We start from the raw sequence: 26,561 nt of genomic DNA, 5'->3' as shown, positions 1-26,561 counted from the left end.
TATTTTCAGAGAAGCTGTAGTAGCTGGAAAACGTGAGAGGTTTTTGAAACCCTCAAAAGTTGCCTCAAATCTGTTTATTAGGCTGAGGGGGGTAAGGCATGGTGGATGTTGTGGGATTCCAGTGCTAAGGCCTGGCTCTGTTGTACTGTGGTTGCTGGTCTTCACAAGGCCTGGGAGCTTGCTGTGAATAAGCCTGGTTAATGTGATCTTGGCTACGGCTGATATCTGTACTGACATCTTCCAGGTGCCAATGAGTGGATGCTTAGAGACAGGAAAGTAGGCCTGGACTCCTTCATGGTGTGGAAGACGTCATTGGCCATCAACAGCGTATAGTTTTTCTCTGTTAAACAGGAGGTCTTCCATAGTAGTCTATCTCCCGTAGGGAAAAGGAGTTAAAACAGAGGACCTGTCACATTACTATTGCAGTAGCAGTAGACCTGGCAGTTGTGTCTGCAGCATTGAGCATGGCGTGAAGCTTGGTGTGGGAGATGGTGTGACCTTCTGCTATCACCACCCTGAACTATTGACTCTGCCTCTGGAATATCATTAATGAAGTAATTTACCTTAGAATAGTTCTTGTGGTTATATTTGATAAGGAGGGCCATGTAATTGGCTACTCTAAACTATAAGGTAGAAGAGGCATAAAGTTTAAGATGGAAAAAGATCTAATCTTTTACTGTCTCGGTCAGAAAAGTGGAACGAAAATGTGCTGTGTGTTCTTTTGGTGAACAGCTTCTACAGCCAAGGAGTTTGGAGCTGGATGTACAAAGAGGAAATCTGAACCTTTAGGAAGGACATTGTATTTTCTATCCACTCTTACAAGTGGGAGTTACAGCATCTGGGGTCTGCCTGATCGTTTGGGCAAGGTTCATTACAGTGAAGTTAACAGGAAGTGCTATCTTAGATGATGATGCCAACTGAGTAATATTGATATGTTTGCACTGGTTTTCTGCAACTTCCTCAAGAATAATTTTGAACTCTGCAACTACCCTCCTGAAGAGCTCCTGAAAATGAGTAAAATTGTCCACTGCCATAGGAAACGAGGGCATAATGGCATTGTCTGGTGAGAAAGATATAGTGGTATGATCTATGGTGAGATGTTTGGGACAGACTGTTGCATCTGAGATGGAGCGGGATCCTCCTGTCTGTCATGGGGGGGAGGGAGGTAGGTCCCTCCTGTCTGTCATGAGGGTAGGTTGGGGGGGGAGGAAGCAATATGTTGCGAATCACAGTGACAGCCATCTAACGCTGTTCCCCTGAGCTCTAGTATTGCCAGGGTAAGACATGGGAGGTCCCTTTCTTGGAGGACTGTACCATGGAAGAAAATCCCTGTCATAAGATGATCTGGAGAATGATGGAGCTGATGTCTGAGTGGGAGGGGAATGAGGCAGCAAAAAATAAAAATAAATAAATAAATAAAAACTGTCTCCATCCTCACAGGAAAAAGCAAATGGAGATAGGTCATGATGTGGTGCTGGTGCACCTGGAGAGATGCCGATGCCAACAAGTGGTGAATTAAGTGTTGGCAATATAAGGAGATTGCTTTGGTGTGCAAAACATGCTTCCGGTGTGGATGGTGCCATGGTCTGCAGTGCCGGTGTTGAGAGTGGTGCAGAGGTCATGACAGGTGCCGATGAAGATGGCGGTGCCACCAGCATGCCAACATCATCATTTGGAAGAGTCATAATGACAGACAGTGCTGGAGTCAGCAATGGTGCAGCTGGCTCAGAACTGTCAGTGTTGGATGGTGACAGTGAGAGAGAGACAGGCAACTTTAAGCCTATTGCCTAGCACCAGAGAAGTGCGCATAAGTAGATTTTGAGATGTGAGCAGTGCCGGAATCCCCTGGGACATCACAAGTACTTAGGTGCGGTGCCGTTGATATGGTTGGCACTGAAGCAGCCAGAGCATGCCTAACTGCCAGAGAAGTCCTATGAGGTGAAGAAGCCAAGCACTTTTTTGAAGTTATCTTGTGGGTCAAAGACTGAGGAGTAATTGAGCTGTAGAGAGGTCAGGGCCTGGTCTGATGCAGGCAGAGGGATTTCTTCAACAGAATAAATTTAAGTTTCAGGTCCCTGTCTTTTCATGCCCTCACCGTTAACTTGCTGCAATAGATGCATTTTTGAGGAAGATGGGCTTCACCCATGCATCCAACACATTAACAATGCCCATCTGATATGGGCATACCATCCTTGCAAACTGTGCAATGCTTAAAACCTGGTGAACCAGACATAGTAAGGAACTATGAGGAGAAAGCAGGTGAGAAAATATTTTTCCTAGAAAACCTGATCTAACTATGAAGTAACTACTTATACAACTATGGTAGGAGAACAAGTTTTTGATTGGAGGAACATTGCAGAGCTCCATCTCAGGCAAGGACAGTACAGAAAGAACTGGGGGGAGGCTGCATGCACAATGTCAGGACAGTAGGGTTGCCAGATGGTTTCAACAAAAATACCGGACACACTTGACATTACATCACAATCTACATTACATCTTATTTAGAAAATACCAGACATTTATATTTTCTCATTTATATTTTCTCAATTTGTTTTCTGAACAGAAAGCTCAAATATTGGACTGTCCAGTTCAAAACCGGACACCTGGCAACCTTACAGGACAGCCCATGTGAACACCCCACCCCCTGCCGCTATGGGAGCAGTGGGGAAAAGCCTTTGGGATAAGGTGTCACCATTCCCCCACATGGGGGATAGGGAGAGTGGCAGTTCACAGAGCTATTTCTGCCTCTACCTGCAAGGTTCTGTACCATGGGTATTCCCCAATTAGGAACACCCGGAGTATTGAGGTTATATTGTACTAAGTGCTTCAGATAAGGGAAAATTAATATAATTAGAAAAATAAAATATTTTCACATTTTCTGAGCAAAGCTCTGCCTCAACCCAACTGTAAAAATTAAAAGGTCTTCAATTAGATTGTCCTACTTCAGGTGGTGTTCTTCTTTAATTTAACACCAAATCTTTAATGTTTAAAGCAGGAATTTATAGCACAGGAACTGATAAACGCTGGTCAGATACAGAGTAGACCAGCCACCATAAATACATCTTAGCCAGAAGGTCAGCATGTTATTAGTCCCAATTATGCTGAAGTGTAGGAAGGCTTCGTGTTGCAGACAATTATTCACTGCTGAATGAGCACAGATCACCAAGCTGAGCAGTGGCTTCTACTAAAGACAAAAGGCTTGTCGAGTAATGATCCATTCAGCCAAATTCTTTTAACAGTCATCTATTGAAAAGCTTTCCTCTATTTTTTAGAATGTTTATTTTTGTTTGTTTTGATAAGATGCAAAATATCTATAAATATTTTTTAAAATTCTAAGTGTTTTTTCCCCTGCATATTTATTAATAAAGTGATAAGTTTACTCTTAATTTTAAAAATGTATTTTGAGTTGCACAGGTTGCTTGGGCTTGACTCAGAATAAAAAAATGTGAAATGAGCCTATCTGAAGACTTATCTTAGAAATCCATGTATTACTTTTAATTCCCATTTGGCATGTGGAAATTTACTAGGATTTGATTTCTAGTGCTTCACTTTTCACACTGGATAGAAATACCAGTGAAGCAGCTTGTTTGTTCCCCTAAAACAGACAGGAGACCCCAAGGTTCTAGAGTCCAGGCTCCAGCCCCAGCTCGATTGTCTACATTCCAATTTCATAGCCCTCTAGCCTGAGCCCCACAAGCTTAAGTCAGCTGACAGGGGCAGGTGCTTTACTGCAGTGTAGACGTACCCTTAGTGTCACCTTTATCAGCTGCAAAGTGTCCTCTTTCCCCCTCTCTCCACACACCCTGAGAGAAAGGTTAAAAAATGAGAGACACTCCTCACAGCCCCATCAACCATCAGGAAGAAAATACAATACACTACATTACAGAAGGGAGGAAGGGGAGAGGAAGAGTATGGGCTCTATTCTATCATTTGGGAGGAGGGGAGTTTTAAAAGTCCACTTGCAAGGTGTCAGAAAGAACCTGCCTTGGGCCATCCATTTTTTTCTACTATAGAATTTAAGTTTTCAGTTTGTAAATAATTACATCGCTGAGCTCTATATGGAATCCTGTAAGTTGCAGTAAAACACCAAAATCATGTCAATATCATGCTGCTACTCAGGAAAGCTATGATCAGAGGCAAGCTACTCTCAAGAAAAGCCTATCATAAATATTGGACAATGAGGAGGGAGAAACATTGCAATCCCATCCAACTGTCACAGTCTGCTCTCATCAACATAGATCTTAAAAAACAACAAAGTTCTGCAGCACCATAGATATGAGCATTTTCACAGTAGCCAAAAGACTCTAGAGGAGGGAGAAAAGACCAAAGTCACCTTCACATGGACAGATATTAAATGGAGTGGAGTTTCCTGTATATTAGAGCTAGTCGGGGAGGATACAAAAGATGGAGTCTCCAATGGAGCCCGTGCCAGTACGCTGGTAGAAAAACTGACCCCCTCTCTTAGCTCAGGAGTCAGATAGCAAGATTGTTGAGCTCCTCATTTGAGAACTTGTCCTTGTCTTGGTTGGCAGAGTTTTGTCATGATCATCTTTTGTCCCTACTTCCAAACTATAGATTCTGCTTTTGAGCTACACCTTTTCAAACTTTAACAGAGGATGTTTACATGTGTTTATTCTGTACATAATGTATTATAAGCCTTTAACATAATTTATCTAAAATACAGCCACTGAGAAATGCACACATGACAGTGGGAAATGCAATGTTTGGTTCCCAGAACTCCATGATCACTACATTAGTTGGCAAAGGGTAGCAGAGTCAGTAGTCAGTCACATAGTAAAGTTACAAGTTATAGGTTAATGGGTTTTATTAGACTAGCCAAGAGAGACTTAATCAGTATTTTTTTACTTGAAAAAAAGTGTGTTTTTATTTTATTTTTTCATCAGTCCTATTTTCTTTCAACACTAGTAACATATTCTTGTCTAAAAAAAGCACTGTCTCAGGACATACTGCAATTGGACTGCATTAATTCACTGTCTATGGATCTATTGAAAGCCAGCCCAGGCCTTGAACTTTATCAAGATAAACCCTTGGCACCCACTAATCACCAGATTGGATCTTCACATAAGATAAGAGGAAGATTTTTGGCATGGGAATGAACACACACACCTTGTTGTTTTGCAAAGGCCTGAAACCTGGCAGCCTTTCAGCAAGGTTTCACTCACATAGCTGTTACTGTATACTCTCCAGCTATGGCTGGGAAGTTGATAATCCTTAAGATATGAGGAGAGTTTTGATTTCTGACACAGCATTCCTGAGATAAATGCAGGATCAGAGAGATGCTTTGAAATTCCCAGAGATACTCCACTGGTGAACTGCTACATGGGAACAACTTTTAACAAGGTGTCTCAAAACAAAATGAAAAAATGTTAACTTACCAAGGTTTGTGTTTGCCACCAGACAATACATTAAATGCAAACCAGACCCAGTAAGTTGCGTCGAGCATCTTAAAATCTGCCCTTCCAAAGTTTCCCACTGTACTGTTAGTATTTTGGTGATCCCTCAGAGATAAAAGCTATTACTTCTAACTCTGGTACAGCTTCCCATAAAAAGGTCATAACCTATTCCACTCACCCCAACAAGAAAAAAAAACAGATGCAGATCTCATTCCAAAGCCAAAAAAAACTTAATTATGAAATAGTTACATTAACTACAATTATCTTAAACTTTCTGCAAAACTTTCTACATTTTAGTGTAGAAATTACACACTCAGCTACTTTACCTAGTATATATACACAATGTTAAACTCATTTTTAAAACTCTTGATTTATGAGCCAGTTAGCTGTGTGTCACACAACAAGTGAACGGATTTACCCAATATGTGAGATTGTGCACATCACTACTAGAGTGACATGGTTAAAGCTTTCACTTATACATTATGTGGTGTGTCAGGCAGACAAAAGGAAATGAAAAAATTATGCAACCTAACAGTGCACAGATGCTGACACACAAGGGCTTAATGTGCAGCTACTGGTTCAAACATGCTATGTGAGTAGCTGTACTTCAATCCTGCACTGGCTCCTGCCCTTCTTCACACAAGCACCCCCTCAAGTAAGCATAAAAAAGCATAGGAAATCAAAACCCCAAAAAATGTCATTTTGAAGCAGATAAGGTCATTACCCACACAACTCATCTGAAACAAATCTACAAAAGCAAGGAAATGAAAAAGTGGTACACATCTTCTGCTCTTCCATTCAACAGCACACAACTTGCCACCACTACAACCTCTGCATATCATAAGACTTTACATGAGAACTTTAACTTCTGCCCAAAGTTGGAGCTGGGCTGAGGTGTGGCTGCTGCTGCTGAGGCTCCTGCATCTGTTTTCCTCCCCCACCTCTCTGTTGTCCTCAGAGTCCCCTGCTCCTCAACCATCTGTCTACTCCCTCTCCCCACATGCCACTGTCCCACCCCCAGCACCTCACTCCCTGCAAACCCTGGGCACTGGCAGCAGCTTCCCTCTGTCCCAGCTCCATGAGGAGCAGCCTGGGACAGTCCCTGCCCTGTACACAGGCTACCCAGGGAGCAGCGCTCCCAGACGGTGGAGTGTCATGTCTCACGTTCTCTCAAGTGGGGGGAGGCACTACCTGGATGAGTCTCTTGGGAAGTAGTACCACCAGTGGGTACCACAGTGGCACACATCCACACAAGCTCTCACGACCTCACTGTTGGCGCACAAGACAAAACTCACTCCGCTAATGGATAGAAAAATCTTAGCGGGAACATCAGTTGTGAGTAAAACCTTCAAAATATGAACTAAAAATATACCCACTTCAGAAACATCTGCTGAATTTATACAGAGCCTGGATTATTGGGCCCTAATTCACATGACAATTAATATTCATGTCAGCTTTGCTATCTGTTTCACTGCAAAAAGCACATAGGAAAGGGGAAAAAACATATAATGAAGAACTACAGCAAATGTTTCCCAAAGTAGATGTGGAGAGCCACCAAAGATGTAAACTGAGGTGTGTAAACAGGCCTGTACTCAGGGGAGCGAGAAGCATCCTCCTGTGGTCCCCCAAGTAAGCATGCTCTAGCCAGTCGGGGAAGGCAGAAGCGGCAAGCTGCCCGAACCTCCATCCCTCATACTCAAACTAGCAAGCAGAAGGCTGGGGTTGATTTCTCCACTTACCCGGGAGACCATGCTGAGTGCATTCACACCCATGCGGTCCACATTTCCTGCTCCTCTCCCCCCCCATACACACCAGAAGTTCCTGCGCTCGAGCCTGGTAAAGCTTTACCATCACATGGTACGACACAGTTCTGTGTCTTTTCCTGAGGAGAAAGGAAGTTTCGGAAACACTGCTTTAATTGGTTATTCCCTTTCTTTTATCAGTTTGAGAGAGTTTTTAACCAAGGTGTTTGGCTTGGTTCTTTTTATGTTTTGTTTTTGTGAAAATACATAACTTGTTAACACTGCTCACTGACCTGTATGATTATGCATAAATATTTAGATTACAGAGGCATCTAAAAGCTCCAGTTATGATCAGGTGCTCATTCTGCTAGAAAACATACAAAAATAAGGTCCATGCTTTGAAAGGATTCAAATTTAAACAAAGAGAATAAAATTGTGTTACCACTATTTTCCAATCATGAAGCTAGTAGGCAGAAGTATCTCACCATGAGCACATGACTGCAGTGATCCAAGAAATGCACTTATTTGCTCATTGGCTGCTAAGAGGAGTTTCAAGAGGCAATTTGTACTTTTAATGGATCTGGGTTGTCCGATCTAAGACACTATTTATCTCCTATTCTGTACTGTTATGATGGAGATAAGTAGAGACAGGCAGCCCCTGGAAACTAACAGAACATATTCCCCAAGAATTCCCTTGCATAAAATTCACTTTCCCTTATATGACCCAAATTTCCTTCTAGGCATGCTCTAAGCCCCATTTGTTAGAGTCAAAAAAAATGAATGTACTTGTGTCACAATAATTTGTTTAAACTTTCTTTCAATTAAATGTAAAAAATTCAAGCTACATCTGTCAAAGAAAACCCTCTTTTCTTAATACAATCTTATTTTGTGTTAGATATTTCCACTTTCTTGATGCAGGGGTTATTGAACTGATGTGGCCAACTTATCATTTGGATAAGCAAACCAGACTCTGCAAGGACTATCACGTGCAGGGAAAAAGCTGAAGTAGAAGAAAGAATGACTCTTTATAACCACACGGAATTTAGCAGCAGACGTGAGACAGCATAACAGAAAGCAGTAATGAAAACAAAAAGTTGAAGTGTTAGAGTTGTAAAATGTATTGGAAGACACCTATCAATTTGGTACTATTTTCAGAAAAGGAAAAGCCTCATCAAGACCCAGTAGATGTATCAACGGAACAGAACAGGACTCCAAGATGTTCCTGTGGGTCACGAGATGGCACCTGCTGGGTTGCCTGACAACACAAGGTAAAAGAGAGCAAAATCCTGGACACATTAAGATTCACTGGGCAACCATGAAAGCAAAAGGGACCATTTTCTCCCCTCCTGTTGTCCTTACATTGCCATTGTTAACACTTCCACCCAAATTTCAGCAATTCTTTTGCCCTCCTGTTGTCATGCTACTAAAATGTACAGTATCCAGGGGCCACAAAATCAGTTCTACAGCCTCTTAAAACAGCATGTGCTAAATTAATTGGCACACCTGAGATCTAGCACCAATCAGTCCATTGTTTCACATCAGCATTTCCCACTCTCCATTATGTCCCCATTCCTGATGCCAACTCAAGAATCAACTTAGTACCATATTCTTCCAGTAACAGCACCTCTCTGACAAAGAAATGCCACACAACTTCTTGCTGTGATCTAAATTCACCAGTTTTTTGCAGCCATAAAGGACAGGTGACTCCGATTTAAAAAAAAAAAAAAACACTTTATGAGTACAACATTGAGGTATGGAGAACAGTCATCTTCAAGAGAAGAGCAAGGAACTTCCCATTTTCAGTTCAAGTGAACGAAAGCGAGGATAAAGGGCAAGGGTGAACATCAGAGAGATTTGTCCCACAGAATAAAAGGAAGGCGAGCAATGATTGTATTCTCACATCAATAAACACAGGGGTTTTTTTAGTATAGAATAGTGTTTCTCAACATTTTTTATATCAGAAAGCAGCTTGCTGCTTTCCTAACCTGGAAGATAAAGGGTATCTCAGTGACCTTGGGCTGTCACTGAGAAACACTGTATAGAGTAGAGAAGAACTTTTCGCATCATTCTGTTGGTGGTCCATGTCACTTTCTGCAGACTCTACAGTAGTTTGGATCAGGAACAGAAATAGCAGGTTTGAAATTGCAAGTGAGTAGGCAGGGGAGTATGAAAAGAGAAAGGAGAGAAGAAAGGGGCTTACACACATTTATTGGCAATATTTTAAGCCCTTTCAACCAAAGAACAAAACTCCTCTTTAAAAATTATTAGGCTTACTAGAGGGCAGCACCCATTGCTCGCTCTGCTTACCAACTTTTTCTGGGGGTAGGTGTGTGGCCAGGTGGGGGTGGGGGGAGAGCAGGGGAGGATGCATGAGCAGGCTGGGGGTAAATGTCTGGCCAGGGGGAGGGTGAAGGAGCAGACTGGGGGTCTGGGTAGAAGAGGTGTGAGGGGGGTAGGAGTGCGGGGAGGCCTTGCAAATCCCAGCAGTGTCCCCCCACACACAAGGGGGGGATGGCATGTGGCTCCTGGCACCCCCCCACTCTCCTCCCCACCAAAAAGGGAAAAGGGGAAGGCCACATGCTTCCGGACCACTGGAGTACTGAGGGGAGGGAGGGAGGAGGCAGGGTGATTGAGAGGCTGTGGGACACAGAATGATGTAATAACATCACTGTCATCCCAAAGGAAAGTTTGTGTACACACACACACACACACACACACACACACACACACACACACACACACACACACACACACAGAGGGAGAATGAATAATTTATCAGGACATTCTATCTGAAGTGTGAAAACATTTGACAAGTTTTCAAAAATGTGATTTAATAAGGTCTATACTGAAAATCCATTTTATCATGCTTGTTGATTTATGTAAATCAGCACTTAAATTGTTGTAGGGATACTCCACTCATAGGCTCTATTATTGCTATGTCAGTGAAGAACCAGTGCCAGAGCCTTCCAATATTTTGGAGTGTTTTAGGAATACAATCATCTGACAAATGTAAAATAAGTTAAGCAGCCCCAAATTTCACTAATAGCTGATTCTTCCAATTAAATCAATATTTAATTTTAGTTCCAAGTGTTTTTCGTTTTATATCTTTAACCAACAAACTCTAGCAAGTATTCCATCTTATTTTCATTTTTAATATCTTCTACCAACACAATTTATATTTAGGCTCTTACTACCTAATCGTATCTGTTTTTAAAATAAGGCAGACCGCAAGCAAAATCTACCAGCACTATTATTGAAAAAATGACTCATGGGCCTGAAGACAACTTTCACCTAACATTCTCTGCACTAACTTAATGCGCTGTCAGTTATATTATTCAACTTCCTCATTATGTGTTTGCACAAGATTTTAAAAGTCCAGAATTACGCCAACACTTCGTCGATCACACTTCAACAGCTTCATGCTACAGTATATACTTCATTTTGCCGCAGTTTTAATACACTTCTCAGGTGATGGTAATGGCAGCTTCCATACAAACAAAATAATAGTCATACAAACAAAATAATAAAATATTTATCAGTTAATTAGTCCCAGAATTTTTTAAAAGGTAGTCAGGCAGTCTTTTGCAAATGCGACAAGACTATATCTATATTTAAAATGCTACAGTGAATGTAACACATCAGAACAGATACTACAGCAATGAGAAGTGTTCTCCCATCACTGTTCTCCCTCCCTAAGAGGAAGTAGGCAGAAGGTCAATTTTTCCATTGACCCAGCCCTGTGTGTACCAGGAGTTAGGAGAGCCTAGTTATGTGACTCAGGCTATGGATTTTTCATGCCCCAGCAAGATGCAACTATGCCAATACATGTTTTCAGTGTAGACCGGTCTTAGACTTAGACTTCTGAGATGTTCCAATGCTGATTAGAGCAACACTTAAATACCTTGAAAAATCTGGTCCTTCATCTTTATTATAGTACTACAAGGTGTGATTATGCAGCTTATTCACCAAATTCAAAACCAGGAATATACCAAATTGCTACAAGAGATGTTAAACTGCAGTTAATCAACTAATCGATTAGTCGATAAAGGGGGAAACGGTAGAGCCACAGCAGGGGTTAGCTCCTGGCTCCGGGAGCTAATCCTGTTACAGCTCTGCCTTTTAAATGTAATAAGAGCTGCCAGGCTCTCAATACATTTAACAGGCTGAAGCACAATGGAGGGGACCAGCCACAAGCCGGGACAGCTGATTCCCAGCTCATGCTCAGTTCTACTGTCCCCCGGCCCTCAGGCTGCATTTCTGCCTTTTAAATGTATTAAGAGCCACCAGGAGGGACTCAACTAGTCACTTCCCCTCACCTTGCTCCCTCTATCAAAGGCAGCAAGGGAACCGGTGCTGCGGGAGGGAGCCAGCTTAAAAGCCAGTCCCTCCCCAGCACCATCCCTGTGGAGAGCCTGGTGGCTCTTAATACATTTAAAAAGCCGAAGCATGGTATCTGGGACCGGGTCTGATCCGAAAGTCAGCTGATTCTTGGCTCGTACCTTGTCCCCCGCTACGCCCGTCTCCCCTGCCCCTCAAGGGGACAGTGCTCGGGGGGACTGGCTTCTAAGATGGCTCCACACAGCACTGGCTCCTGCTCCCCCACTCCCCTTCCTGCCTCTTATAAAGGCAGTAAGGGAAGGGAGGGAGCGTCTTATGCTTATCAGATAGTCGACTAGTCGCTTACATCCCTAATTGTTATATAGCAGAATTTTTCTGTACATTACATTGACGCACGGAATACAAAAGGATGCTCTTTATTATACAGGACAAAGAAATTGCATTACCTGTCAAAGGAATGGAATTGCACATGATGTTCAGCAGCAGGTTCACCAAGAGTTCCAAGGAAGGCTGGTGGTAGAAGGGTAGAATCCGCTGTGGCATCATCTGCTGGGGTGCTAACCAAGCTTCTGAGGATGTCCTTCACATTGACATTTTTTGCAGATGCAGTCTTCTCAGTCAACTCATTCCCTGCTTCACTCCTGTTATCCTGAGATTTATTGACTTCTAAAGAAAGTGTGCATAGTACTTCACTGATAGCATCGGGACCAGAACTGGCACTCTGAGCTCCTGCTTCTGCAAAAGCATCTGAATTGTTTGCTTGACCTGAAGTTGATTCGTCTCCAATCCCTGAGTCTCTTCTTCGTACAGATACTGAGCTTTCAGAATCTTCTGTTGATATTGGCGTTGAAGCAGAAGTAGTAGCAGGTGGGTTTTCTACATCTTGTTAACCCCAAATAAAGAAGGAACAACTATTTCAATTTCACAGTTAAAGCAACATCAGCCATATTGATCCTAACATGTATCAATAGGTGATAAAGACATTACTAAAATATTTTATATATAAAGAATATTATATCTAGCTTCAGATTTATCTCTAGTTTGTTCCTAGGATTATACTGAACATTCATTTAACAGGAAAATAAAAATCACTTCAACTCAAGTTTCTGGCAAGTCCACAAAAACTTTCTACAAGAATAAAATTTAAGACAATAAAAAGAAGTTGGAGTCAGACTCAATAGCAAAGTTGAAAAAACACCCAAACTGATGTTTTCGAAGAACAGAAAGAAAGAAGCAAATTACTACAAGTTAAACCAAGTAAATGAGACCTAGAATCTGTAAACACTTAAACATATACTTAACTTTAAGTCCCATTAAAGTTAATGATAAAGCATTACTTATATGCTTCAATGAGACTAATCATGCACTCAACAGGACCTCAACACAATGAGGCCTTTTCCTCAATTATGGTTCCTAGGTAAGGACGTTAAGGACTACTTGAATAGTCAATTCCTTACCTCTCCCCGCCCCACCCTTTACTGCCTCTATCAGACAGGGGGAGTGGGGAAAGAGGAGGGTACTTCAAAGCAGCAGCGTCGCACGGAACCCATAACCGGTCTTCATGCGGTGCTGCCACTTTGAAACGCCATGGCAGTGTTTCAAAGGGGCAACACCACACAGCTGATCCCGGCTCAGCTGTGCGGCGTTGCCAGTATTTCAAAGCGGCAACACTGCATAGAGCCCAGAGCTCTTGTGCATTTCAAAGTGGAAGCGCCCTCATGGAGCCTGGGATCAGTGGTGGGACTGAGTCCCCCTGCTGACCCCAGGCTCCATGCTGTGCTATCGCTTTGAAATGTCACACGGAGCCCAGGGTCAGCTGGGGACTCCCCAGATCATCCCGGGCTCCACACAGCATTTCCCCAGAACCCGGGATCATCTGAGAAGTCCCCAGCTGACCCTGGGTTCTGGGGAAATACTGCACAGAACCCGCAGTCAGCTGGTCCTGGGTTCCATGGAAATGCTGAATGGAGCCCGGGATCATCTGGGGGAGGCCCCAGCTGACGCCGGACTCCGCGTGACATTTCAAAGCAGACTCAGTCCCACCACTGACCCCGGGCTCTATGAGGGCACTTCCATGTTGAAATGCACAAGAACCCCCGCAGGGAACTCTTGTGCATTTCAAAGCTGGCACACTCGCATGCAGCCCGGAGTAAGTGGGACTTCCTGCTGGCCCCAAGCAGCACACGGAGTTCTACATTCCTCCTTTGAAATGTACAAGAGCCCCAGCTTGAGTATTTGACTAGTAAATTAACCGATATTTAACATTCTTATTCCTAGGCCCTACAGAGGTAACAACACAGAAAGCATGAGCAATTTGCAAGCTAAGTCTTTCTCAGTGCTATCTGATAAAACAGGAGCACAAAAAATATATATGTCAATGAAATGGGCATTCAAAAGTCTGTAGATTCCAAATGGTTACATACACACAACATCTTACATAGAATTATCTATAATCTTGCAAGGCATTGTAAGTCATAAATGGCACATATGATACCCAAGGATACCACAAACCCACTTGTATCACTAACCTGTAGATGTTACCTCACTTCTTCCATTCTCTGTTCCCTTGAATGACTGGCTACGATGAGATTGCCGCCGTTCATTCTGGGGTTCCAGTATGTCTCTATATTTTGACACCATAAGGACTGAGATAAAATATACTACAGCCAAGGCCAAGAACTGTGCCTGTTTACTATCCTCCTGTGAAGAACAACATTTAATTTTTCCATTACAATTTAAATAGTAGTATATTCCCTTCATATGGTAGCTGATGGCTTATCAGAAACAGAAATGCGTAAACAAACAGTATAGTGAATCATCATGGGCAAAACTGACTTACAAGGATTTGTATCTACAAACTATGGCTGTTTATACTAAGGATATAAACTGGGGGGGAGAGACATCCTTTTTTGGGACGGGGGCCACTGACCCACAGAAAAATCAGTCAGGGGCTGCACACAAGTGAGAAGCCCCTGATTGAGAAGGACAAAGACACTCCCCTACACTGGGGAGCCCAGGCTAGTAGATTTTGTATGCTTCAGCACTGTGGCTGGGTGGCAGGGGAACTGGAGTGCCACCGCAGGCTCTCCAAAGTAGGGGGGGCAGGAATCCCTGAACTTTGGGGGCCAGATCAAGGCAAGCAAGGGGGCCACATCTGGTCCCCAGAACTGAGGTTCCCTCTCCGATATAAACCATCTCAAAGGATTTACTGCTTCACTTTAGTTTCCTAAATTTTGACAAAGTTGCTTTTTATTTGATATCTTATTATCTAAATTGATGTGTGGCACAGGAAGAACAATATTTTCTAGTCACTATTCATCCAGTCTATAAAATTTGCAGAAAGACAATTTTGATCAAGTGATGCTAATCCCTTTGTTTTTTCTATGACTGCTTAAGCCTGAAGTAACTGGGCCTAATGCTGCCTAAATGCTCAGGCTGATTATATCAAATATATATTATACACATACACTGCATTATCACACATACTTATAAAGCTATTAATGTTTACTATGTTGATCCCAGGATAGAAAAGACAGAAGAGGTAGGAGGTAATCCTTTACCGGATCAACTTGCTGGCAAAAAAATATAAGCTTTCAAGCTATACAGAACTCTCTCAGTTTCCAACTTTCTACTATCAGGAGCTGGTCCAGGAAAAGGTATTACTTCACCCTAAATTGTGACATTTACTGTGAAGTGCAAACAAGTTGTGTTTATTTAGTAAAAGAGGAAAATCTTTATTATTTGGAATTACTTTGGAAAGTGAATGCAGTAGACCAAATACTCAAATGTAATTTCACAACTTGAGTTGCACCAGAACGGATCATGGCTTTCTAATTTAAAGTCCCATTCTCATTTCAGAAATACAGATTTTATTGTGCTCAACTTTAAAACAAATGAGTAGTTTTTATGTTTAGTTTCTATTAACATGTTACATGAAATTTTATTTATTCTCTCTCTCTCACACACACACACACACACACACACACACACACACACACACACACACACACACACAGTGAAAGCTTTGTTATCCGCCACTCTATTAACCAGAAAACGTTGTTAACCGCCATTGCCCCCAGCCACAATACTGTCACATCTTCAGGTGCACAGGCCTGCCTTGGTTTACCATGACTGGCTTAACAATTTTTATTTTAAGAAGTACTAATCATCTTTAACTAAAAACTAGAAATGTGAGACCAACTGCCTCACACTACAAAACTACTGATATTAAAAACTTGAGTTTTACTATTATTGTCCATTGGTTTTTCCTAGGTTGATGGGACCCTCAGATAACCGGAATTTTTAGATAACCAGAACGCTCTAATCACCAAGCATGCCGGATAACACAGGTTTTACTCTGTGTGTGTGTGTGTGTGTGTGTGTGTGTGTGTGTGGGTACACGTACTAATAAAACACACCCACGAGGAGCGGTATGTGCGGATGTGTGTACATACATAGAGTGTGAGTGCCTGCATGCTCACATCTACACACTAATGTAAATCAATGCCATATTTTTGAGGATACAAAGCAGAATTCCAGAGATTCATGGTCCTAAAGATTTTAACAAGTTCATGCCCCACAGAGACAGAGATTGCACCGTGCATACATGGACAGACTACAAGAGTTATGAGTAATTTATGAAACCCATTAGATAACCGAATGATAGGCAGCTACCTAGCAGGTAGCAGCAGCTCAGCATTCAGAGCAATACAAAGAAAGACTTGGCAACAACACAACTGTAAGGTGTTTCAGAACTCACTATATCTCTGAACACTACTGCTCGAAGACGATTAATATCCATATCCTGCAGAAGTCTGTCAAGGTCTCGAATTGGAGAAATTCCACCAGTAACAACATCAACTGGACTCTATTGAAGAGAAACCAATTCTGTAACATGTTTATAAAAAACTACTTCAGGAAACACTAACAAAAGGAAAACCAGTTTCATTTTTTGTATTTTAATGGAAAAAAACTTGACATAAGAATAAACATAATTCTCCTGGAGACTATACACCAATACACATGAAATTGATTGCATCTAAGGCACAGTGATCAACAGAAATCTCATATTTAAAGAAATACGAACAGGGAAACCTGGAAAAAACTGATTGAACCTCTTTTTAAATTGGTGAAAATTTCAATGTTTATATATTTAAATATTATATTCATAGTTCTGAAAAATGACTAAGATTTAATATTCAGATTATCTGATTCTATATTTCTTTTCTGCTATGTGTTAATGCAACAAAAAATATGAGACATCCATTTGTGCAGTTAATCACAGTATTAATGTTTGCTTTATGTAATGGTGTCATACTTGCCTTTGCTGCCGACTTTCCAGTTCCAATAAGGCTCTGCATCGTTTTCTGATTCTTTACCATTTCTCCAATAGGTTTCATTTGTGCGTGCTGCTGGCACTCCAAACAATTTCTTACTGCCACTGCACACACTTAAAGGGAAGGGCATGTTATGTGTTACCATAGGAAGTAATCATTTTACATTTATTGGTGCATCATTGCAAGGAATACAACATATCTGAGTTTACATTAAAAAATAAAAGATTAAACAAACAAAAGAAGAGAAAAAGATTTTATATTTGAGTTGCCCAAAAATAAAGCTTGAGATAATTGCATCACAATAATCAGAGTAATGTTAAATAATTAGAATTCATATATAAATATTTATATATCCAAGATAAGGTTAGCATTGCTGAATCCTCATTTTCTCACTTAAACATTTTCATTAGCACAACTGAATACACAAATGAGCTACATTTCTTTTGTATACTGACACTGAAGAAAAACAAAAATGATGTATTAGTGTCACACAAAAAGGACAAAGATTAATATACACTTTTTTGGTTGCTCAATTCCTCTCAGATTAAGCCTATTCCCATTCCATGTTTTGGGGTTGTTTTTTTTTTCATCTTTTCACTGTTTCTACAGATCTAATCATTTACTTCTTCATTTGACACATTGCATCTGTGCTACAATTTAATTGTTTGTATAAGCGGAAACTGACTGTCATGAATAACAGTGGGGTAGTCATCATACTTCATAGTTGGAGCAAAAGTCAGGAAACTGAAATAAAGCCAAAAGTCAGAGCTGGAATCAGGAAGAAGGCAAAGGAGGAGAGCTGGAGCAGGACAGGAACATGGCTGGTAAGAAGGCAAGCACAGGAGTGACCTTGCTGAGGGCATAAACCTTGAACAACCTCTGGCCAAGTATAGCTGCTGAGCATAAGTGCAAGTCTGGTCGTGCAGCTCAGGAAATCAAGAGCACCTAGCTGATCAGGATATTCATCTGTAGATCATCTAGCTCAGTTGTTCCCAACCTTTTTTATACCACAGACCAGCAAACCCATTCACAAACTTTTTGGCAGCCCAGTGACCATCATTTGCTTATTTGTGTATTCATTATGCAAATAATGAATATGCAAATAAAATGTTACCAACCCTCCCACCTCACAGGAAACCACTCTTTCGTTTCTGGGAGAAGACTCCGTGCCTGCCCTGTGCTGTTTGGCTGAGAAGCAGCACAGGACACATCTCTCCAAAAGCCGTGGCAGAAGCTGAGGTGGTGGGCAGTGTACCCCAGTCCTAACCCCTAGAGCTGCTGCAGCCAGCAGTTCACAGCCCAGCATAGGTACATGGGCCAGCAGTTGGGAACCACTGATCTAACTGGTCCCAAACTCAGCAGCAGGCCCTGGTTCCTGAGACTGTCTTCAGACTTAGAGCTACATTTCACTCATACAAAGATTATCTTGTAATTCCAGAAATGCCTTCTTACAGGCAATTTCTTCTGTGGCATTTTTTTTGTCAACTTGACTCAGCCCTTCCTTATTTGCTGCCATTTGTAGAGCATTTGCCCCTCTCTTGGATATCTTCTTAGTATTTCCAACACTGATTGAGTCTGCTCAATTTAACTCTATGCAAACACTTTATAATTAGAGCCTTGTAAATCTGCAGATCCACTTTATATCTATGGATTGTGTTTGCAGATCGCAGATCAGATATGGATACAAATTTTGTATTTATACAAGGTTCTGTGTACAAATACCACATGCATCAGGGCTAGTACACAATTTGAATTACATGTTTTAAAATTTGCATTTCAAATTTTTTTTCAGTAAACACCATGAGCCAATCCATTTTTTAACATAAAATGTAACGCTCCTTAAAGCTTCCTTTCCCTCAGACTAATCTAAAGATGAGTTTTCATTCTATACAGTAAAGCTGACATTTTCCTGAAATCTGTTCTTTTTAAATTTCATTCGGGGTGCATTTTCAACAAACAAGTCTTCATAGACAAAACAAAAATGCACACCAAATGTAGATTTCAGTCATAGCAATTTTACTTTAATACATGCAAGCCTTTATTCTGTATTTGAGTAGGAGAACTCTATTATGGGGCAATAGATTCAGGTAAATGAATACAGGATATGAAAAAGTCACTATAAGGATAGAAAACTTAAGATCCAGTAGATAAAAAGACAGACATCTAAAACTATTATATTTAAATACATCAAAACAAAGTTAAATATTAGTATAAAGAAATCCATTTTCCTTCAGTAAGCAGTTTTACATGCTTACCTAGTCGAAGGCATTGTCTCAGAATTCCTCCAGATGACATATTTTTCTCAGACTCAATTTCAGTGAAGCCAAGAGAGCTTGCAAAAATTAATACATCCACAAGGCTGATTAATCTCTGGAGAAATATTACTGAAGCTTCTACAGAAAGTCCTTGAGTTGGCTCTATATTCTCTAATTCATGCTAATAAAAAGAAAAGTTAAAAACATTTATTTCTATTATTTTTGTAACTAAATATTTATAAAGAAAACGGGTTTATAAAAATACATTATTGCTCATTGCCAAAATAATTACAAGGTTGAACCTCTGTAGTCCAGCAACCTGGGAACGACTGCTGTTGAACCAGAGAATGCGCCAAACCACGGAGGTCAATATTGTCTATCAGCATTACCAACATTTCCACTGATTACTGGGCTCTTAGAAGACATTCAGGGGTAAGTTAGAGCTAAATAACAGCACAGAACACAGAGTTAGAACTGGTGACTAAATGAACTTTATCGGATCACGGGAAACTTGGCAACTTGGAAAACTTGAAAAATGGACATCTGGCTAACTAAAATCATGCTGGACCATCGATGTTGCCATGCTAGAGAAGTTCAAACTGTAGTCACACTGCAAGCTGAAGAATTTAATTGGAAGAACGCAGAGAATATAACCATAACATGTACCAGGCTCCACTAGAGGCTTTGGGGCCCCAGATACTCTCTGAAGAAGGGAAAGAGCTAACAGCAGGAGTGTATATTCCTCCTACGGGAACAACCCATATAGACCCATGCTCTCCTAGGAGGGCAGATATTCCTATTAATGTATTATAGGAGGAAAGGCTCACAGGTAATAACTTTTCCAATAGAAAACAAATGTCTTACTGTAGCAGATGTAGCAGCAGAAAGCAACGGCAATATTCCACCACAAGCCATAATCATGTTGTCCATAACTTGAGAGATGAGGTGAATTGTGTTGTGTACAAAGATAACATTGTCACTGCTGTTCACAAAGTCCATGACAGTCTTTGTAGAATGGCTGTCCAGAAAAAGTAAGATGCCAGAGCAGGCAGGTGGGGGGGAAGGGAAGCATTCAGAATAGAAGTCTATTTTATTGTGGTTTTAGCAAGTTTATTAAATTCTTACAAATCCAAAAAACTGATATCAACCAGAGATAGCCATGATGCAGCTAAAAACATCATGTAAGTATCCTCACAAGGCTCAATCAATGGCACATAAATCTTGACTTCCAACTGCCCTTCCTTTATGCTCATAATCCCAGAGTAACTGTGTCCAGGTGTGTTAGGAATAGTCATGTGGATTAGGGATGTGAACATGTTTCCATGTATATGGTTAACCGATAAGCCTGTGCTCATCAGTTAACTCTCACAGTTACATGCAAGCCGCCCCCCTCCCCCGCCTCTGTATCAAAGATAGCAGGGTGAGTGGGGAGGTCAGGAGCCCGTGCATATGCGGAGCTGGATCCCCGTGTATGCTAGCCCCTGCACTGCTGCGTCCCAGAGAAAGCAGCGGTGAGTGGCAGGAACTGGTGTTCACGAGGAGCCAGCTTTATAGTTTATTTTTGTGAACATATAACCATTGAAATTTCTAATAGTTATACATTTACATGAAATAGGGGGGAGGGAAGGCAAGCACCGGCCCCCTCCCACACTGCTGCCTCCGATTCAGAGGCAGCAACACAGGTCGGGGGGGGGGGGGAGGAACCTGATGCTTTTAAGCTAGCTCCCCGTGAGCACTGGTCCTGCAGAGCCACATGCCCCCACACACACTGCTGCCTCCGATTCAGAGGCAGAAGCATGGAAGGGGCAGGTGGGAGCCTGTGCTTGCCTGCCCCTGCCCCCTTCCATTCGTGTAAATGTGTTACCGCTGAAAATTTCAGCGGCGACATGTTTACAAAAATAAACTACATTTTAACATTCCTAATGTGGATAATTATTCATTATAGACTAGTCTTTGATCATCAGCAAAAAGCACTAAAAATCAAATTTCTTTGGAATATTTAATAGATCTGAAAACAACGCTTAAGTTAATATTAACCATGTCCCCCACATTACATTTTTAAAGAAATTAATACAATACCACAAAAACCTAATTACTATTTCAACAGAAAACAGATTTTCAATGGAGTCCTAAATTATCCACTGTTTCTTGAGTAAATCTGGTGCTGTACTATGTAAATAGTGATGTCATATAACTTCAGTTTGAAAGGCAAACAAAAGTTTCATCTCTCAAATTATACTATAAGCACTCTACATTTTTTTAAATAGTTCTTTATCCATCTTATCAGACTAGCATAATCACTTGAAATTTCATTTCAACTACCTCATACTGATAAAAAACTGGCACTCTAATTGAACTACCAGTGTCACTACTAGCCCCAATTTTTCTTTCATTGCTACAACTGATTGACATTCTGTGGATTTTTGTTACAATATTTTGTTTAACACATATAGAACAGTGTTTTTCTTCAGCTCCATAAAAATGGTAAAGTACAAAGCCACACCTGTTTGCTAATTTCAAAGAACTGAGTGGTTTTTATTTTAGAGAAAGTTTTATTGAAGAAATATATTATTCTGGGCTTTCACCCTGTGAATGTTTCTAAGAAGATGCACGTTGCTAGATGAGTATTCAGAGACTTCACCAGGCCTTGGGCAAAGTGGGGAGGGCTGGCTCTGGGCCTCCGGAAGAGGCAGGAGCTTGTTGGGCAGAAGGTATATGCTGTTCGGGGTGCCAGCAGCGACTTAAGGGGCCCAGGTTCGGCACTTTGGCTACTGTAAATTGCCGGGCCCCTGGGCAGCTTCCCTTTTCCCCTCCCCCTTCCCTGTGGTCAGGCCTGCTTACTTTGATAATAGGTTTGAAAATCTCCAGATATTAGAACATGTAATCAGCTACACTAGATTTCACTAACATCTTAGATTCCTGTTACAGTGCAATGCTAGCAAATACGATTTCCTACAATGCACATATTTACCTTCTCCACATCTGTATATCTGTTTCTATTGAAAAGAGTAAATCTGTGAGCAAACGCTGATGCATATGGGACCACTTAAACTCAGGAATACGAAACATAGTTGACCTGGAATCTCTTCTCTGTCCATCAGATGCAGCAGCTATGTCCTGTCCTGATGAATCCTCCTGCCTTGATATCTGTTTGCATGAAATATAGGCAAATTCCAAAGTAACAAAAATGTAATTCACCAGCGTTTATTGAAATTAGTTTCACTTTAGATTTAATAGACCTGTAAGCTTAGACATTGTATCAACTTAAAAAAGGCACGTAAATAAAAAATTAACAACAATTGCAGGGCCACTATTGATTTTAATACCAAACCTACAAACTACAATACCACTGCACCACTATCTCTGCCAGTCTAGACAAAAATAAGCAGCAACTAGACCTTACCACATTGGGAGCATATGTTGCTGCTGACAGTGATCTCCCTCCTTTGAGGAAGAATGTAGTAGGATGAAGGGCATCAACTGGCAGGTGTCTCTGCAGGAGGGAAGTACTCAGCTACATCAATGTTTAACTATGATCAGTATAATTGAACTGGAAGCAGAAGTCTGAATGCGTGAGAGCACCGTAGCAGGGCCAAAAGCATAAGCTCAATTATAAAATTTACTAAATGCATTCACATGTTGATTCTTTATAGTGATAATAAAGGAGTTCTCAACTGATATATATTAATAGTAGTTAGCTACAAACATGGCCTCTGCAGCTTTCATTAGACCCTAGAAGGAATTCAGAAATCTCTTTTCTGCCTGATGGATGGGAGCCACAAGAGATCTCTGAGGATTGAGAAAGACAGAGGTGCTTTAAGGCAGGGGTGGGAACTAAGCAGCCTGTGGGCTGGACGCTGTTTGCCAGGTTGAGTTCCTGGTGGGCCACCGAACACTTTATTTACCTACACTTCAACAAGTACAGCTGCCTGCAGCTCCCTTTGGCCATGCATCGCCATTCCTGGCCAACTGAAGCTGTGGGAAGCAGCACAGACCAGGACCCCATTTCCCGCTGCTCCCATTGGCTATGGGACATGCAGGTAAATAAAGTAGCCAGGTCATGGACCACTTATTGCTCACCACTAGCTTAAGTGGATCAATGTTTAAAAAAAAGAAAAGTTTGGGGGAAAAGAGAGGAATTCAAGGAAATCACAGAATCCACAATCCTGCTTTTTATTCTTCAACTTAGAGACTACAGATGGCACAAATGCATTAAAGTTTAAGCTATTTGACTCAGCAAAAGTTAACGAAGTGCTTCTTCAGGATCCTACAAAAATCCTATGAACTTTACAGAATTTCATTCACTTCTTAAACTATACCATTGGATTGCTATTCTGTAATTTCCACTTCAACTCATCTGATGAAAGTCAAGACCTAATAAACTCATGACCTAATAAATTTGTTCATCTCTAAGGTGCCACAGGACTACTCATATATTGGAGGGCAAATGTTCTGGTTTTTTTTTTTTTTTAAAGGTACAATTTTAATTTGGCATCAGTGAGGCATATAAAAGTTACCTCAGGTAGGGGTCTCAGAGGCTGAGCTGCTTCCAGGCTTGTGTTGGGTTTTAGTTCCAGTCTCTGTGTGTCTGATGCAACATTGGAAACATCAAGTTTGGCAATTTTTATCTCTGAGACAACAGAAGCTGCTGAAGTACGTGCATTTGCATATTCTCCAGTTGCTTTGGTTTCATTGACATCAGTTTTTAATTCCTCTGACTTCTCACTTACTCCTGAATGTGGTTGACTTGTCTCCTCTTGAACATCAGAGTTCACTGTTCCTGACAAGGAAGCCAATTCATCTCTTGTTTCATCCAAGATTTCAGTACTTTTGGATTCTAAAGGTACTGCCTCAGGTTCTCTCACAACAACAGCTTCCTCTTTTGTTGCTTGTGCTACTTGACTTTCACTTTCAGGTGAACTATTTTCTTCACTGGGTTTTAGGACCAGCTCCTCTGAAGGTGAAGGCAGACTGCTCTCCTCTTTTAAATCAACGAAGTCATCCTCTTCCACCTCTGGTGTAATTTCCTCCAACATTTCTGGGCTTTCAGGCATTTCCCCTTCTAAAACAGTTTGTGCAGTTAGAGAAGCCCCATCAGTAGCTGCTGTTTCTTCCACAAGTTCTTTACCTTTACTCGGAGAATCTGCAATTGCTTCAGCAATTCCAGAAGTGATTTCTGAATCCCCTGATTTTACTGCTTCGGTCTGTGGAGAAAATTCTAAGTGAGGTGCTCTGTTTAAGTCAAGTGATCTCAGGCCATTTTCTCCCTCTGAAGTCTTCTCTGCTTTAGATGGAGTATGACTTTGTAGCTTGCATTCAGATGAGGCCTTTATCTCATTTTTCTGAGCACTGTTCTCCACATTATCATCCCCAACAACTTCTTTCTCCTCCTCAGGCTGTTGCCTCCTTGTGATTTCAACTTCTCTGCTAACTCCTGAGATAGTTCTAACAGGGGTGGAAGGAATTGGCCCACTTCCCTCACCTCCTTTCCTTTGGTAATCCCTGAACATTTGGGAAAGACTCTCTTTATGCATTTCAAATGTCACCTAAAAACAAAAGATTGTCAAGAATATTACAACTCAAAATTAGAAGACTGATTCTTCTACAAAGTAGATTCAGAGGCAACTCAACAGTTTTATTTGCATTGCAATGCAAACTTCGCTGTGGTGCCACTATTACCCCACCATAATATCCAAGTTAAAGAGCATTAAAATTGACTAATTTCCTACTGCAGATCATTTATCCTACTTAATCTAACAGGAATTTCAGAAATTTAACTATTAAACCAGGGAGAACATCCATGTAAACAAGCCATCTTAAAGTTTCAACTAAAGAGGTACGAGAAAGACTCTGGGTAGAGTTATGCATATTTTCCAGAAGAATTCCAAATTTAAAACAACTGTACAAATCAAAATACCAAAAATATTCTCTCAAACTATACCGCTACCTAAAAATTGCACCAGTTCTTTGTGCTATTTCCATTAGACCAGTGTTTCTCAAACTGTGCTCCGCGGAGCCCTAGTGGTTCGCGAGACATCTCCAGGGGCTCCACGAGGTTGACAAACTGGAAACATCGATAGGTACAACACATACAATCAGTGGACCTCTGGGGCTCCGCATAAATTTTTACACATATAAAGGGCTCCGGAGCTCAAAAAGTTTGAGAACTGCTGCATTAGAAGAACTAACCTGCTGCAGATTATATACACAGTTAATAGTTTATGATGAAGGAATCATATAAAGATTTTATGGGCATGAGTTTGAGTCACATTACTTGCTTGGGGTGATGCCACTTGCACAGTTCATTCCACATAAATGTCACACAAAACTTTATACCATACTATCCCATCATGTATTTTGTATAAGTAATTTATGTAACCAAAGAACAACTTTAACAAACTTCTGAAAATTTTGAAGACTATTATCCAGACAATTTCTTGTGCCCCTCCACCCATAAAACCAGGTGTCTTTATTACTCTGACCTCAATTGCCAATGGTCAGAAAGCAAGAAAAAAAATCAAAACTGATAAAGGTAAACACCTCTACAAGTTACCTAGAATAGTTTATGTATGTAAAACTGAAATTTTAACATTCCAACCCCTTCCAAGAACTGAAGTTAATACTAGTCACCAGTGGGGAAATGGAAATTTTCTCTTACCCACTATCAACAACTTGCTTCTAGCACTAGAGGGTGGCTACCTAGTGACTTTAAAGTCACAGAAATTTTTATGTTTGATCTAGGACAGAAAGTTACCCTTTCGGGTAACAGTTAACACCTTACTGTGATCAGGAATATAAATTCATCCTTATTTAGCATCATAAATGCGCATGATGTTTCAAGAAAGACACTCTCTGCAATGAAAGGCTTACAATGTAAAGCCTAATACTGCAAAGGCTATACAAATACTTAAGTTGACATACTGTGACTAGTCCAATTGAAGTCAACAGGACTACTCACCATGCATAAAATGAAACATATACTTGAGCTTTTATAGGACCAGGACCTAAATTTAGACAAAGTGAAGAGAGACTGTCAGTAAGTTGTTACATGGGGACCCATGAGAGTGAAGAAAGTACAGAGCACTCATTAAGCATAGGAGTGTGGAGTAAGAACCTAAACAAAGATACAGTAGTAAGATTATGTAGTTGCAAAAGATTAGTGATGCTATATCTGGAAGATAACATGAGATTTTTTTCCTTAAATACATTGAAAGCTACCAAATTTGTCTGTGTACAGTACTTCATGAGTATGTAATCTGATCAAAATTACAAGTTTATAGGATGGATATTTTTTTTCTTTTAAACCCATCTACTAAACAGAAAAAAAAAAAGGATATAGAAAAAAAAATATATGAAGAGCTCTTAAATGCCTTGCCATACAAGTCCCTCATATGTAGATTTCCACGACCCTTAGAAATATCATGCCCATGTTACCTAAATGTACATGCAACATCTTATTCATCTTCCATGATCAAT

The 26,561-nt window shown here is 40.9% G+C and overlaps 1 protein-coding gene across 7 annotated transcripts in view; it reads right to left on the bottom strand.

Annotated features, from left to right (window-relative positions):
- The window catches only part of LRBA (LPS responsive beige-like anchor protein), a 559,883-nt gene that overhangs the window by 430,986 nt on the left and 102,336 nt on the right, over positions 1-26,561 (bottom strand). For 6 of the 7 annotated variants that reach the window (XM_075930020.2, XM_075930019.2, XM_075930023.2 and 3 more), the window contains 8 exons: positions 23,603-24,631; positions 22,057-22,232; positions 19,950-20,103; positions 19,086-19,266; positions 16,816-16,943; positions 16,254-16,361; positions 14,023-14,194; positions 11,941-12,376 (listed from right to left, as the gene is read on the bottom strand). In XM_075930020.2, the coding sequence (XP_075786135.2) occupies positions 11,941-12,376; positions 14,023-14,194; positions 16,254-16,361; positions 16,816-16,943; positions 19,086-19,266; positions 19,950-20,103; positions 22,057-22,232; positions 23,603-24,631 (2,384 nt within the window). Of the gene's footprint in view, positions 1-11,940; positions 12,377-14,022; positions 14,195-16,253; positions 16,362-16,815; positions 16,944-19,085; positions 19,267-19,949; positions 20,104-22,056; positions 22,233-22,488; positions 22,579-23,602; positions 24,632-26,561 lie in introns of all 7 variants that reach the window. The other variant, XM_075930027.2, reaches the window with a different exon arrangement.

The sequence above is a fragment of the Pelodiscus sinensis genome, chromosome 4, assembly GCF_052426305.1.
Source record: "Pelodiscus sinensis isolate ZL-2025 chromosome 4, ASM5242630v1, whole genome shotgun sequence".
NCBI lineage: Eukaryota > Metazoa > Chordata > Testudines > Trionychidae > Pelodiscus > Pelodiscus sinensis.
This window is presented reverse-complemented; position numbering and strand designations above follow the sequence as displayed.